A 17417-nucleotide genomic window follows, 5' to 3' on the forward strand; every position below is an offset into this window, starting at 1 on the left:
GGTTTGTGGTTTGGCAGCTACCCAGATTTACAAAAGCAAGGACAAGCTCTCAATTGATAGTCTGATCATTTGCATGGACGTTTGGAGTCCATCAGCCATACAAGTTTGATTAATGCACAATTATTTTGTGAAAATACAACAGCAAATTCTGTCACATTTCGTTGGTGTGTTTGTTTAAATCGAATACAAAATAACACATGACCTTCCATGCAATTACATCAGACCTCAGAGCAGTCCTTAATGATTACTCGTTTGAGGGTTTGACTACTTTTTTGTCACACTTTTTCCAGCATGTTTTTTTATAAAACCATAACAGAAATCACTACGGTCGTGTCTAAAACTCTCTCTTGTAATTGACATTTTGTGTTGTGGACTATACTGTTCTGCCAATAAGCAGAAGACTGAGTCATGAATGCCCTTTTGTTTGTAGCATGCTTCCACAAGACCTGCGGGCTCCGGGAAAAGGGAAATGATGGAACATAATACATAAATACCAATCCGAATGAAAGAAAAACACACAATGGTGCGGTGGAACTTACAGTAATCCAAAAAGGAGGAAACCTTCTGGAATGTGTCGATCGAATGGAATCATGAGGCGCACACGTCCGGATATCGGACGAAGCACAAATCATGTCAGGGAGCAGAAGATGATTTAAAAGTTTGTCAGAAATGAAACACGGATATAAAGTCTGTCAGGTGTTTCCAGCCAGTGGCTGACGTTAACAGCGCTGTATTACCGCAGGGAGCCGATTACTGTACACGTTAACTGAACAATTATCCTCCATGACCGACGCCGTGATCAAGTCAATGTGTATTCTCTGACCCGCTGGAGAGGAGCACCGATTTATTGCGCGTGTCTGGGATCAATTAACAAAGTCCGGCCCAAACTACAGGCGGTGCTCCACAGTTTGAATTGCAGTCTCCCCCCCCCAGATGGCGACGCTGGTGCGGTACTGAGCAGCCGCTCTGAGGTCAGCAGTCCTGCTCCCCGAAAGTGTGTTTTACAGATGCTGGAGCCCGCTCGCGATGACATCTTTATGTGGATTTTGTGTGGAAGTAAAGACGATTGGGGTGAAAATACACTATTTTATTTTTTCAACCCAAGTCGCTGTGTGAACTAGGTGTAAAAAACCTCTTTGCTTACAGCAGCAGAAATGTGCAGAGGATGGAAATGCCCGGGATTGTCGATTTTGCCTGACTCTGATTCTGGAGTCTCCGGCGGCAGCGTGAAATTAAATTATTGTGCTGAAATGAATGTCAGCTTGGGCAGATTTATTTCTGAGACCATTTTGGAGGTTTGTAGTTGTATGTAGACTGCAATGTGGGACACTAATCCAAGCTCTTGTATCCAGTCTCATCTGAAATATGACTGCATTGATATAGTGTGTCTGCAGTGAAGGTTATTGCTGGTTGTACTAAGTATTGACGACAATGTGCGGGTGCCATCATGTGATTTATGACAGATTGACCCTGAATGTGTGCTTGTGTCTGCTCGTGCACATGCCGAAGATTTTTTTGTGCAAATGTGATTAAGAAAGGCAATTGAACTGCAACTAGCCATTGAGAACATGTGAATGAGTGTGTGTGTGTGTGTGTTCGAGCAGGAGCAGATCTGCTGGTTGGGTGAGCTGAAAGCTGAGCTGCTGAGTATTGATCTGCAGTCTGAGTGCTGCTGCGGTGGAAACTGACCCCTGTGCTGTCAGCACGTCCATTAGCGCGCGTCGGCTCATCTGCCCGGATGCACTGCAAAAAGTTCATTCAGCGCCACCCAAAAAAATCCGCTCCCCGATCATCTCGTCAAGGGAAGAACTGAGACACATTTAACCACTTTCTCTCTTTCAGTAAAGTCACATTTCCTGTGTACTTTGTTTTACTTACATTTCCACTATGTTGCCTGGATCAGAGCAGCACCTGAGGCTGTTTCCTGTGGACAGTCATGTGACAAACATTGACCACCCTGAATCATAAGGGAAAGAAGTAGCTGAGGGGATTCTGTGAGGCGGGTAACCCAGTGCAACGGTGATGGAGCTCCAAAAACAATGTTTTTTAAACTAGATATATGTATAATTAAGGCACATTGTATTCCATTGACCACCTAAAAGAGAGTGGCATGCGTTTCCTTTTGTAGTGTAGTCGAGTTAGGACGCAGACAGACATCCTGGCTTCAGTGTCTATTCTTAGTGGGTCATTAGAGACGACCAGAACGGAAACGTGTATCATAATTCAATATTGCTGTGCCCGATCGGGGATGGATGGCTGAAATAAAGACTCTAAAAAGCGATTGTTGGTACAAAGGTGCACGGCATCCATTTCCTGTTCCGCTCTTTTATGAACGACAAGGAGGAGAACTCATTCTGATCTTCTTCCATTGTGTTCTGTTTCCAATCCAGCCCAAGCCGGTTGTTGGTTTTCTATCCCACTGCCTCAGTACACGCCACATGGCCAAATGATAAACTCACACGACGCCGCATCAACGCTGCCCTATAATGAAGTCTGTGGCTTCCCAGAACTCCATTTGACCTCAAACTCATCTGTCCATCCATTTGTTTCTCCTTTCTGACTATATTCATGTGCATCAGTGTCAATGGGTTACTTGTGTATTTGCACATGCATTCAATTACAACAATGAGGTATTTTACATACCAGAATGCATTTCCTTCTATTAAAAAATGTATATATATGCATTTACTGTTGGCTTATCTTCTAAAAGCACACATATATACAGTATATATATATTTTAAAGGTCTACATAAATGTGCGTGTTGAAATCCAGGTAGTAGCTGCAGTGGAAACAGGTTGAGGTTATAGTATAATTATTGTATCTGCTTAACTTTTATTCTATACACATATTTCTAAAAACTAGGTGGCAGTAAGTGTCCCAGCAGGTGGCCAGACAGCCGTATTTACAACACACGCAACCAGGGCCAGGACCCCAGCCACCACAAAGTTACACCATAACAACTACCTTGAAAAACCCATTTCTTACTTAGTAGGAACTTAGTGACCACCAACAGCTTCCCCAAATCTCACAGAGCAGCGGTGAAGGCAAGTACCTCCAACAAGGAGCCAGCCGCTGGGTCACAGCTTAGCAACTGTATAGCATCGAAAAAATCAGACTTTAACATCAGACTGCTGTTCACTGGCAGCCGAAAAACCCACGAGTCGACACGTGTTTGACCACAGCTATTCTTTACCAACTGATTGCAATGTCAGAGACTCATCCTACACATTAAAAGTTTATGTTTCAACCCAAAATCTTCAAGACCAGGACCAGATTAGGTTTGATTCGCTTGAGGACTTGGACAAAAAAAATATTCTGCAGTTTAATTTAGAGGACTTGTTTTACAAATGAAAACCCACTTTAATTTATTATTAACGGAAACCATATTTTAAATGGGCTGTATTGACAATGTATAGAATTTGCTAAATGACAGAGCAACACTGAAGCATTCAGCATCATCTAAGGTAAGGTGACTGGACCGTTCACAGGTTATCCAACATCAGTGCTCCTGTTTCAATCGTTGCCTTACTGTAGAAAATGACGGCATGAAGCAGCGAATCACAGCTCAGAAACACCCACACACACAGGATTCTAACCTATTTTTAGATGCCACAATAAAAACTGGGAGAGCCCGAGAAGTGGGAAGGAGATAAGCGAAGGTAAAGTGAATCAAAGTAATGTTTGAATCACGAGCTGACGTGGTTGTCAGCTGCAGGATGGAGCGTTCCCTCTGTGTTTGGGTCTCTGCACAACGCTGAACACGCCCCATTACTGCCACTCTGGCAACGGTAATCCCACTCTGACAGGGCTTTCACAGCGTATGTTGCATTTTTAGAAGTGAACATTGAGACCGAGGGCAAAATAACAGATTAACAACCATAATTTGTCCTGAGGTTTTAATGGCTAAAATTATATGCAATCCTCTCCCTTCTTCTATCAATCCAAGTGTCTCTGTGGTCGGTTTGAATTCACATTTATAGGCCGCCATGTGCTTTCAATTTCTCTTGCGGACTAATAAAGGCCATTTGAGGAAGGGGCATTTGGATTGGGTGATTTTCCTCTTTTGAAAACCTCAGGGCTGCAGAGCGCGGATGTTTGACAGTCACAAATACCACTCGGCCAGGTTCACGTTTCCTTCAACCCGCCTGCCGGAGGATTGACTCTTTAAAGTGACGCAAAAGGAGAAACTGCACAGCCGTAACCTGGATTCAATAACCCAGACTGCTCTATTAAAACGAGAGCACCAACATACGCGACCGCTGTCAGAAAAACCTCGTTGTAAAACTGCAGCGGCGGAGGAAGGTCAACAAACTTACTTCTGCCCCATCACAATGATCTAAACGTTTCTGTCAGGATCCTGACTTACGACTGAACTTGATATTGAAAATCAGTTGTTTCCCTCTGTCACGGTTTGCGAGTGTGAACTGTAAGTCATCCCGCCACAGTGACAGAAATCGGATGGATCGCACTTAAAAAGGCACGGCGTAACATTTTAATCATTTCGTGCCCGTTCTCTCAGTTTCTGAAATAATAAAAGCCCCATTTTGACTTGGATTTGATCAATCTGTATGGTGCAGGAGCCTCATCACGCATCATTTCTAATCGAACTGAGACTCCACTTCAACCTCCCTGAAAATCAATCACAACCCGACCAAAAGCCAGCTGCGCCTCCTGTATTTGCACACAAATTGCTGTGCAACTTTATTTCTACAGCACCATCTGCAATACTTAAAGAAAAATGTGCAAAAGTTCCAAGGAGTCCTTGCAAAGTAGGAACGTATGTTGAATTTCTACTCTACGATTGCGTGGAATATTTGTATGAAGCAGACAAACCCCGTAATGACAGAAGTTCATAACTCCAATTTATCACCATGTGCTTTGATGGGAAAGTCTCCTATGATGTAGTGCGCTGACACGCCATCACCCCTTCCTGCCAATTCACAGAAAGCAGAGCCGCCTATCCCACAAATATGGAATTATAATCTAATGGGAGTACTGTTTTCAATTAAAATGTTTTGGAGGGTCACAGAAATCTTATAGCAAAACTTCAAAGAGCAATGTTTGACATAAGTAAAAATAAAGAGTCTCAACAGAATAACTATGTAAATGACTGAGGGTATTTATTCTTCACTTGTCAACCTCAACGCCTCAACACTGCATCATAGTCATATGTAGAAGGATAATAATAAAGAATGATATCTGGTAAAAGCCGTGAAACCTGTAAAAACAGTGGACTGCTCTTTTTAAAAGGAGCAACATCAGGGACATCAGCCCATTATCTCTCCCCTACATACGAAGCCCGTGGTTGGGTTGCCTCCCAGTCTGTATGTCTGCATGTGGCATGACTCATCCCTTCATCCCTCAGTGGGATAGTCTGAGGAAAACTTCAAAAGGAGGGCTGCCGCACAAATATAGCCTCCAACCAACCAGGGTTAGTCTTTCTGCTTGAAGGGCTGCGGAAGGGGGGGGGGGGGGAATCTCTTTATCCTCGCAACACAACGCTATGTATTAGAAATGCTTTTGCACACATAAAGCTAAGATCCACATTGACATTAACACCAAAAAGCCTAAACCAGACATACAACAAAAAAAAAGGGTCTGCGCAGGCTGATTTGAACAAACAGCAGGTTCCCACATGTGTGGCAGTAAATCACTTTACTCTGCAGCTCTGCATTTTAGTTTCAAAAGGATTTCTGTCACATCTCAATGATGCAGGAGGAAACAGGGACGGTTACTGATTCCAACCGTGTATACACACAGTTTAGAACATCCATCCTCAGACGCTGGCAACACACAAAATCGTTGTCCTAATTCATGTGTTGGACCTGTTTTTGACTGATGTGCCGGAAGGTTACTATTCAAAAAGGGCCTTAATTATCTTGCATAATGTTTTTCTGGCTTGCACTTTATCTAAACTTCACCTAAACACCCGGGGGAGGGGGCTTTACTGTAAAGACCCACATTAAGGAAAATTATTGAGATCCAGCCCAATTTGGGATTCTGGATTTTGGTAACTATGAGGCGAGTAGACGGTATATATGTGATGCATAGTGTCTAAACACTGAGGAAAACATCTCAGAGGAAGAGTTTAGGTGAAGTTCAATGAGGTGTAAATCAAAGCTTTTAGAATGTTCTCTCTTGATTCTATAAATGACCCCCCTAAAAAGTCATAATGACCTTTATATGAAGAAATACGGACTGTTTTTTCCTTCCACTGCAGCTTTCTGTGTCTCAGAATCGACCAAAAAGTGGATTTGATCTCATCCTGCTTGAGTTTCATATTTAATATTATTTGACCTTTTCCCTTAAAACAACACAAACTCAACAGTAATTCAGCAATTGTATAACCAGCTCCTCCCCGCTCCTGTCCTTCACTAAGAGGGGAACAGGGTAATTGCAGCAAGCACCTTCGGAGTTATATCAGACCCATAATGCACCTGGCAAGGCTCCCAGAATCCATTACTCTGGCCCAGAACCCGAACCAGAGGAAAACTACGCCTTCAACTTCTCAGTTCAAAAGCCAGCAGACACGATTTAGTACAGAATGCCTGATTCCAACTTTGTCTGCATTATTTATACGAGTTTTCACACATTCATACATCTCTTTTTGATGATTGTGTTTTTGTATGAGGCATTATCTGTGATCAGGGGTACGTACATCAATGTGTGTACCAAGCTGTAGGGACAATGATGCTTTGCAATTTGAGACCAGTCCCTTTGAAGTTTTTGTCCACGACAGAACTACAGAAGCATGCTTGACTGTCCTCTTATTGTAGTCTTTTAAGGTCAAAGTGGTTAGGAAACAACTTCATGGTCCAATCACTGATGTCGAGCCGCCCCATATGAACAACAGGGAAACTCTGTCCAATAACACAATGCAGGTGTAGTCACTGACATCTCTTTATATAGTTTCTGCCGACAACTGTAACCTGATCATGTGTGTTGAATGCCATCGGATATAACTAAAGGAAACACTAATCCCGGGCCTTCAAAATAATTCACAGTGTAACAGAAACAGAAAATGTACGTCAGTGACAGCATATGTGTGTCAGCCGTGTTTCTGAAAGGTTGACACACAAAAGAATCCACTTGACAGAGTGATTCAAACTGTCCAATTAGGGCTATTAGGGCTAAGTGAGACTAAAAGCGGAAACAAATTAAAGGGGAAACGCCGTTTGTCATAATGTCATAATGTGAATGGAGGGAAAACACAAGGACAAAATATGACATTTGTCGGGCAGTGAATTGATCCCCAGACCTGACCTCGGGACAACATGAATGACCTGGATCGGGACCCCAGGGAAAAGTTTAAAAACCGTGCAGTTGCAAAATTCTTAATATCCAATGAGTGGGAAAAAAACAGATCTTGCCCAAGCGCACCTACATAGTTATTACCACAGAGCAGACACAAGCCGGGACACAGGCCACGGCGCTCCGTGAACGTTACTCATCACGACTGAAAAAACGCTCTCATAGAGCACGTGTTCCTACCTGCTCGAACTCTCTGAGGCTGTGCATCTGTACCGGGGGGCCTTTATCCGTCTCGTCCCGCGAGAAATCTGCACAGATAGAAAAAAGAGGGTCGTGAATAGATTCAAATCAAACTGATTCACAACGTGGCGCTTTGGGCTTCCCGCGGCCTGGATGCGTGAAAACCCGTGGGGTGTTTTATTTATGCGGTTCTTTTCCTGTGGTACAGTATGTTCAGATAGGGGTCACTTTACGTACCGCTTCTCCTCCATTTGTCAGCTAAGACATTGCTGACCGTACCGCCTGGTCTTCATCAAGCTGGTGAAAGTGGCTCAGTTGTCTCGGAACTAAATACGTTTAGAGCGGGTTGCTGCTCCATCTGATCCGGTAGAGAGCTGAGGCACAGCGCTAAAATGTGATCCTTGAGTAAAGATGGATTTTCTGCCCCTTTTTCATCGACGGTAGATGAGCAATATTTTCTAAAAGCACACATGTTCGGTGTTTGTCAAGTCGACATGTGTTTAATGCAAGTAAAGGCCTTTCTTCTTAAACTGCACCATAAATCCTCAAGTATTTTTGAACTATTTTTAATAAATTACCTTTATTTATAATCGTTCCACTGCTGCATTGAATCATTAGTCAAACCGAACAGAGCTGAAATGTAAACACCTCTGGGCACACTGAGCAGCATCTCCAAGACGTCCTGATCGACCCTCGCCTCATTATAACCCTATTAAACTGGATATATGGGCCGTGTCCCCACACACACACACACACACACACACACACACAGCCGACGTAGTAGAGCACCGTCCAGCTGAAACACTTCCAGAGGTCTTAAGACGTCTCTAAGCCAAACTTATCATGTCTAAAAGACCAGGCGTGTTCCCAGAAAGCCCCACACAGGAGGGATTTGTACAATAGTTTGGGGGCCAATTGGTTGGCGGTAGAATAGAGGTGGGGGTGGTGGAGCGCCAGATCCCGAGGGGTGTAATCAAGACGGCTTTGGCAGAGCACAGATTTCTGACGGTTCCTTAAAATTGTGGCACATTAAATGTTATTAAAAAGCTGCTCTGTAACATCAAGGTAGAAAGTATTCTGGATGTAGGCCTGGAGCCGCCCGGGGTACCAAATATTAAACACTGATGACGCACTGGTAAAACCACGCAAACACACACACTCATACATGCGTTGTGTTACTGTACTTGTGAGGACCCGAAATGTGTTCCCAACTCCACACCTGCTGGTCCACACCTCAAATCAGGAGTTTAAGATTTTAGCAGACATGCTCATTGTTTTGGTTAAAAGGAAATGACTTTCAGCTGAAACCATTTGTTATCGTTGCAATGTGGTTGGTGTGTGAAAATGAACAATGTACCACCTAGTTCAGTGTTAGCTGCGCCTGGAGACCCCCCCCCCCCCCCCCCGACTCGCACGTCAGATGACCCACAATGAAGCGGTTTATTGTTTCGCGCCATCAGGCGGACTTTCGCCGCTTAGGCCGGTCGAACGGACGGATCGTTGGTCACACAAACCTCCCACACTTCAAGGATGCAGAGACGCTTGAACGGCAATGGAGCCGTCATGTGATTGACTTAGCTTAGCTTAAAGAGTGCAGGCAGGGAGAAACAGCTAGCGTGGCTCTATGTTGGTAAATCCACCCTCTCGTCTCAGAAACAAAGCAAATGAGCAGGTTCAACATCTATAAAATCAAAATAACTATGGAACGACTTTATCATGCATCTGTTCGTTCTGTCTGTTCTTTAACCCTGGGACAGAAGATAACACACACTGTATTAAAGAGGTGTTCCTCTGTCTCTCATAAAAAAGACTGTTGATGCTACACAACAGCTAACGAGTCAACACAACAGCTTCAGGCTCAGGGGGGTCGACTGCAATGAGATATAATAATAATATAAGATCCAGGTCTAAAAGGTGCAACAAATGGGACCAAGAACACATTCATAAGAGGTGAGAGAACTTTAAAACCACATCAACAAAGAACAAAGCTGTCAGAGTATTAATATGTTTTGGATATTTTCTTACCCATCATTGGTCCGATGCTCTTCGGTCTGGCCCGTTTCTCTGCACCACAGTGCCTGAAACAAGAAACAACTATCAGCACTATCATGCGTGTTCACCAGCAGCCACACACACACACACACACACACCAATGCCCTTATCCCTGCACTGACACCTTTGCTTATGCTGGCCGACCTTCCTGTCACTAAGACAACACCCTACCTGCTGGTCTACACCGTCTTCCTTCATGCGCCACTAAAAAAACGTGTCTAATTCTCCAAAAGCACAGAGAATCGAAAATAGTCCAGGATGAGCAGAGCCTCCCACTGACATGTCAAGAGACAGCAGGCACACTCACACACTGGTGATGGAAACTGAGTCAGCGCATGCTTGAAGTCACACAGCCATCACTCAGCAGCTGAGAGACAGTAAACAGAGATGCAGAGTGGAGGAATCCAAGAAATCCTCCCACCAACTGGTCACCACTCTGTTAACAAATCAAATCCCATGGGCCTCCTGAGAGTGTGCATTACTCCCAAAGTCCCATTAATGGTTACTTCAGATAATGTGACAATGGCTTCATTGGCTGCTAAATTGAAAGTTTGAGTTTTTCCGTTACCTAAAAGAGTAAAGTGAATGATGCCGTTCTTAACGTCGTCCTCGTTGAAGGAGGATTTCTCCAGGATCAGAGGAAGGTGGGAAGGATTTTGTGCCCATTAGCAGGTCCTCAGAGCCTCTCGTGAATAATCAATGAACAAGAGTCAAAGCAGCTGTAAAAAGCTTCTCTAATCAACCGAATTGAAGACCAGACAACTGAGGAGCTTCATTCCAGGGTGAGAATGTAATTAGCTCCCCATTGTTTTTGATCAACAGAGCAATCTAAGGATGAGTGGATTCACTCATTTAACAACATCTTTCCCACCTAATTATTTGTGTGTGTGTGTGTGTGTGTGTGGGCTGGTGGACCTCCCTGCTATCTGCAACCCTTGGTGACAGCTGGAGGAACTGTGAGTACATTTGTGACAATAGAGGCTGAGTAGACAACAGTGAGTGTTGTCCCTCTTTAACAGTGTTGATAACGACCTGCGTGCTCTACTGAGATTACTCGTCATCTGACCTCCGCAGATAAACTTTATAAAACTGGAATTGAGTGCTTTTGGACCCTGATTTTCCCCTTAAATGTCCCTGACCTGCAGTGTCCCTTTAGGTTCCAGATGGGGAATGTTGCTTTCAAGGTGACCTCCTTGTTTCTTGTGATCTTATTACTGTTGACGGTCACGTAAAGAAGGTCCGAAAATACTTTAAGGGAGACAAAACTGTGACACAGCACAAGACACACTGGGAGACACCCGTGTGAGTTCAAAGTATGCCTTCAATAACCTTGCTTCAAAATTTACATCCAAAAGGAAATACTCCTGACATATGTGGATATGCATTGTTTAACCCGCTGACCGGCCACATGCACCAGTAACCGCAGCCTCATTTTGTTTAAAAGTTTCCGAAGACGTCTTAACTGAACTGAAAATATATCGGCCCGATGGAAATGTTAAGGAGTTCTGACTTTAAATTATTAACTCAGTGTAAACATAGCTTCAATCGAATGATAAGCATACTGAATATTGTACTGAGAGACAGTGTGTAATAAGATGCACTCTAAATTTCCTTTAGAGGGTAACTGTAAGTTATTGGTTTAAACACATAAACTTTATGTCATATCATCCGGATTTAAATGTTTTGACAACATAGATAACACAGCCAACTGTTTCTGAAAAGACGGGAGCGGACCAATATAATTCCGGCATTTTGGCTTTAAATCAACTGGAATTGGTTCAGCCAATGGCTGCCCATCAGCCAGGAACACCACATGTGGAGTCCAGAGCTCATTATGTAACACTGGCACAAAGGTCCCCTTTTCCTTGCAAGGTAAAGAAGACCTTTTCCCTTTTTTTTACCCCATCTGTGTTAAACACAGATGAAGCTTTTCTATTCACATCACATTCACGAACGCACTCCCACACCGAAGAAAACACACCGTAAAATCTCCCTGACAAAAACAACCCCTCTGACTCATCACAACAGCTGTTATCATCCCAAAAGCCTTACCTCTCTCTATGAAGATATCCGCTCATTTGTCAGCTGGATGGAAAAATATCTATAAATGAATAAAACCATTTCCAGCTGCTCCGAGTGTCTCCCCAACCGCCAGGTGAGTCAGTCCGACCGCTCCAAAAGGACCCGAACTCATCGGCTTATCTGCCACCCGGCGAGCAGCGCTCCAGCAGACAGTCAGGCGGGGGCCAAAACACCACGCACACACGGGCCGCCGCGAGGAGCCGCCGGAGGAATCTCCCAGGCCAGAGGAACGAGCCAAGCACCCAGTCGGTCATTTGACGTGGCAGAGAGCAGGAGAGAGGAGGTAAACACCAGTGGGGAGCAAAGGTACACACACACACACACACACTGCCTGCTTCAGCATGAAAGCCTGATCTGTTTCAGCATGCTCCAAAACAGACGCTTCACTAGGTGTGTGTGTGTGTGTCTGTGTGTGTGTGTGTGTGCGTGAGAGAGTGTGTGAGCCTGTGTACAAATCACACCACAACGCCTTAACAGTAAAGCAGTCACTGAGCTGTCAATTGACTACTTGCCTCAGGTAGTTTTTGAAGGTAGGGTGGAGCACAAGGACGGCACCCGTATATGCATGTTTTAATCCCCCCCCCCCCTCCCCTCCAGGTGTGTGTGACATGTCGGAGCACGTTTTTATAACAGGTAAAACAAGGTATGAATTCAAACACAAACAGTCTTTTACGTTCACACACACACATACACACACAGATGGGAGCTCTCTCTAATCTCTAATAAACCCATAATGACTGAGTGTATTATTATTCTCTTAGAAATGGAGTTCAGAAGACAAACAGAGCAGCTGTATTGACCTGATTCAAACAGACAGGCAGCACATTGAGGCTGCTGGTGGGAGCTGACCATCAAAGACACACGGCGGCGGTCCACCAGACTGGATCAACGTCCATGGAAATTCCTCCTCAGTGCTTCTCCAAACAGGAGGGTGTGGCCTGCTGGAGGGTGTATACACACACTGTTGTGCTAAAAAAAAAACGTTTTTAGTATGAACATAAATGAACACCTCTGCTGTTTGGAAGTTTAGTCAATTTATGTACGATTATTATCATGAAGACATCCAACGGGGCACTTAAGTACTTTACTTGTACAGATAAACGGTAGAGTTCATCAATAAGTCTCAAGTGCTGCCATCCGTGGCTCCCTTTCAAATCTACTGCTGCTTTTTGCCGTTACTGACATTTTAGTTTCCGAATATGTTTCAAATATTTAAAAAAAATCTTGTGTTCAGGCTAAACAATCCCTTGTCACACCTGGAGGGTTTTTAATTGAGAAATATCTACAGAAGGTGTCGTCATCTATTAACAGAAGCTTAACACTCTCACACAAAGCATAACTGAATGAACATTGCATGACATGTCTTTAATGAGGTGTCTTTTCAAACAAGAAAAACAATAATAGAGATGCACGGCTTCCCAATTCACAATGTGACTGTAATGAGCTATCAGGACTTTAAAGGAAGTACTTGTGTGTCAGATAACAACGACCCGATGGAATCAATAAGTTGTGAAACATGCCGTCCGGCCCTTCAAATAACTCAAACGTGATGTTCCTGAACACCAGTAGCAGGGGGGGAGGGACGTTTTAGCAAAAATCATTCCAGGCCCCTGTGTAACCTGTAGTCTGCATAGACTAGTTGTGCACTGTTGGCTTGTAATAAAACAAGGAATTTTCTCTCCCTCCATTTCTAGACCAATAGAAGCCTCACATACCTGCTTCACATTCCACAATGTGCAGCCGGTGCAGCCCTGCAGGTCTGGGCAGGGGAGACAAATGTAATTGACGAGGGACGTCACGTTTGTGCTTACTCACAGACTTCTGTAACCTGTGACAAGTGCAAGACGTTTCTCTTTTAAAAAACAGTCAAAAAACTGTAAACAACAGTGTTCTAACTATAAGAGAATTTCCTTCTAAGAAAGTGTCAGGTTTGGGTAAAAAAAAAGAAAAAGAGACTTACTTATGGGCTCTGGTTAGACGTTCAAAGTACATTAAGAAAAGGTCACATGGTCTTCCTTGCATGAAGCTTTGATAGATTAATCGTACTTACTCTTTTTTAATTACATTTGCAAAAAAGGTCAGAAGACATTATCCGCATTTAGAGAACCTGTGATCATATTATCTCTGATTAAGATGCTTTTTTTCGGGACTACCAGGTTAGTTCTTAGCAAAGTTATCCAAGAGTGAGCTTGTTATGGTGGTTTGAGGTGAGTCCTCTCGGGTGGGGAGAAGCTACAGTAAGAGGAGAAGAAAAACACACGAGAGACAAGGGGAAAGTGTAATTATCCTGATCACACCTTTCCTCCACTCTTCATGTCAACATCCCAAGTTCCTCCCTCCCAAACATCCTCTATTTTCCTTCTCCGTTTATCCAGCTGTCACCAGAACAGCTGGGACAGCGTCATCCCGCACAAAAGATCCATTATAACCCTCCCCCTTTCACACTACGTACCTTTAAAGCTGCACCTAAAGTATACGGGTGAACAACGTCACACAACTATCCGCAGAAGGAAAACACAGACGACAAACTACAACAAACAGAATCATATTTGGTGATGAATATGATCAATTCTGCTAAACAAACAAACTGTTCCTGACATTCCTTACATAATCTTGCTGGGAAATTTGGCACCATCCATGACATGTAGAGGTGTTTTCCCAATCTTTCTCCATCACAATCTCTAGGGATTGAAGCACACACGTCTTCACTCCCTCGGATCCCTGCCAGGGTGTGTTGGGATGTAACTGTGGAATTAAAAAGCCTGTGATGTGTGTTTCCCAGAATGTGCAATGTGGGTTTAGAAGGCCAAGAGTGGGAATAATGGCGATACTTTGACCCAGGAAACATCACACTGGTGTAGTGCTGCACAGCAAGTTTCAGAGAGTTAAATTGACTCTGTGAGATTCAATTTTAATTTTATATTGTCCCAATCTTGTCAGTGTTAAATCAACACTCAACGAAGTGTTAACAATTTAACTCGGAATAAGTGTCAAACTAAATCTGCTCAGTGTTGAATACAACGTCATTTAGCTGATGCTTTGATCAAAAGTAGCTTATGTTGCATTTTTAACACATGGAGTTTACATATATGGTGTATTGCTCAGGGACACTTTGACATGGGACATGGGTAAGCCAGGGTTCGAACCTGAACCGTAATGATTACAATCTACATTCAAAACACAATCAACACATGATGGCACTTAGTTTGGTTCAGTGACAGCATAAGGACATTATTGTACTGCAGAGATTTTTTCACTGAAATCTAGTGAACTGCATTTATTATTCATAAGCCTCAGACCAACCCCCCCAAATCCAAGGCTCATATTACTAAGGTACGGTGGCCGAGAAGGTTCAGACAAATACAAAAGCAACAACACAACCGCAAACGCCACAACACAACACGAACGCCGCAACACGAAAATACAAAAGCCACATCACAACCGCAAATGCCACAACGCAACACGAACGCCGCAACGCAACGCGAAAGCGAAAACGGAAGTAGCTGCCCACGGGAGCGAGCGTATTTTGGAGGAACGCCCACGGGAGCGAGCGTATTTTGGAGGAACGGAGCTGGAGGATGCCAGATCGTTTAAGAAGTAAGTGAAACATGATTCCTTACTTTAACTGTAGCCGCAAGGAATCATGTTTCACTTACTTCTTAAACGATCTGGCATCCTCCAGCTCCGGTGTTACGTGCCGACTGGGTTTTTGAACCTACTGGTTTGGCTACGCGTGCGTGTTTGTTTTGCCCCGACAGCGGCAGATGTTGTCTGCCTCGGTCACCTGATCCGTCACACAGTCGCAAACATATTTCTGAAAATGTTCAAAATGTATCCCATATCCAATGCAGCGGTTATGATTGTATAAGTGAGCACTACATCACTGCTACGTATAAAGAAATAAATAAAAGAACATACGTTTATTAAAAGATCGCCACAACCTGGATTCGAACTCGCAGTCGAGCAAAATAGCAAAACTTTATAAGACGGCGGCGCTACGCCGTCGGCCAACCGAGCTGTCAAATGCCCCTACTGATTTCACTACTTATCATGAAATTGCAAATCGTCAGTGGCAAGAACATCTTTTGGTTCAGGGTGAGCCAAGACAACTGGTTTTTGGTGGCGTAGCGTGAAATACATAGTTCTGTCAGGTTTTCTAGCACATTGCCCAAGTAGGATTACTCTCTTAATAACATCTAAACGCGTAGCCAAACCAGTAGGTTCAAAAACCAGTAGGCACGTAACAACGGAGCTGGAAGATGCCAGATTGTTTAAGAAGTAAGTGAAACATGATTCCTTGCGGCTACAGTTAAAGTAAGGAATCATGTTTCACTTACTTCTTGAACGATCTGCCATCCTCCAGCTCCGTTCCTCCAAAATACGCTCGCTCCCGTGGGCGTTCCTCCAAAATACGCTCGCTCCCGTGGGCAGCTACTTCCGTTTTCGCTTTCGCGTTGCGGCGTTCGTGTTGCGTTGTGGCATTTGCGGTTGTGATGTGGCTTTTGTATTTTCGTGTTGCGGCGTTCGTGTTGTGTTGTGGCATTTGCAGTTGTGATGTGCCTTTTGTATTTTGTGTTGTGGCGTTCGTGTTGCGTTGTGGCATTTGCGGTTGTGTTGTTGCTTTTGTATTTGTCTGAACCTTCTCGGCCACCGTACTAAGGGCCACTCGGATGAAAAAATCAATAAGCCGGAGTGATGTTTTGTCTCATAGCTCTTGCCAGTGAACCTATAGTAAAGCAGAAATAACACTATTATCAGTGTTTACCCCCCAACCATTATAACCCCCCCCCCCCCCCTCTCACCCGGACCACTTGTCCGACTACTACACCCCCCGCCCCCCCCCCCCCCCCCCCCCCGAAGTTGGGAAACACAATCCTCCATCTGTGTAATGCTTTCTTTTCTCTCCAAAAACAGAAATTCTGTAAAAAGATATCTAATGGCATCAGAATATATGAAAAACATAACCAAACATATCAAGTATCAGTTTGAAAAAGAAAGACATACTTAGATAGTCAATTGCAAAGCGAGTGACTCAGGTTTTGGGGATTTTCAGATCAGTTGAGAAAGGAAGACATGGATGAATAGAGAATAAAATAAGAATTAACATGAGACTCCAGTGTGAACTGGTCTCTCCCCATAAACTGACCCTGCATGCAAAAAAGAACAATGACGAAGACATCACAAGCTGTTCTCCAAAGTCCTTCACACCAGAATAAAATTAGTCATTCTAAAAGGCCTACTTACTGCCAACATATCCCAGAGCAAATCTATGAATGAGTAGCTGCTGATCTCCATTCAGTCACTGCGCCCTCTAGTATATACAGGAACAATCCACCTGAAGAGACTTGAAACTTGCATTGATAGCTAATCAACCCAAACAACCAGACAACACTAATGACAAACACACCCACACAGTGGGCCCGCTGGGTCCCATGCAGTTCAGCAATCAATAACTCAATACTGAACAGGAAACTGTTCATTGGCTCGGACCAGACAGACACCTCCATCAGACAGCTGTCACCAGCACTCTGGAAACACGCCTGTAAAAATCAAAGAGCACAACACAGCGAGCCTGGAGCTGTCAAACCGTGGAAGTCAATCAACTCAGCAACACATTGCTGCACGCCAACACATAATCAGCAGTGGTGCCATCACCCTGCTGGATGGCACCAATACGTAACAGACTTCTATGACGCTATTGCAGCACTCCGTGCATTACCTCCCGGTCCCTGACTAGTGGCGTGTCCCCTCTCCATCGTCGCGTCGAAGAGAGACTCCGCGCACATCACCG

The 17417-nt window shown here is 44.0% G+C and overlaps 1 protein-coding gene across 1 annotated transcript in view; it reads right to left on the reverse strand.

Annotated features, from left to right (window-relative positions):
• Positions 1-12042, reverse strand: part of pde4dip (phosphodiesterase 4D interacting protein) — a 67922-nt gene extending 55880 nt beyond the window's left edge. The window contains exons 1-3 of the mRNA XM_062563649.1: positions 11597-12042; positions 9518-9570; positions 7493-7560 (exon numbers count right to left, since the gene is read on the reverse strand). Coding sequence (XP_062419633.1) covers positions 7493-7560; positions 9518-9570; positions 11597-11622 — 147 coding nt within the window. The 5' untranslated portion in view covers positions 11623-12042. The remainder of the gene's footprint in view (positions 1-7492; positions 7561-9517; positions 9571-11596) is intronic.
• Between the last annotated feature and the right edge of the window lie 5375 nt (positions 12043-17417).

The sequence above is a fragment of the Pungitius pungitius genome, chromosome 7 (assembly GCF_949316345.1).
Source record: "Pungitius pungitius chromosome 7, fPunPun2.1, whole genome shotgun sequence".
Classification (NCBI taxonomy): domain Eukaryota; kingdom Metazoa; phylum Chordata; class Actinopteri; order Perciformes; family Gasterosteidae; genus Pungitius; species Pungitius pungitius.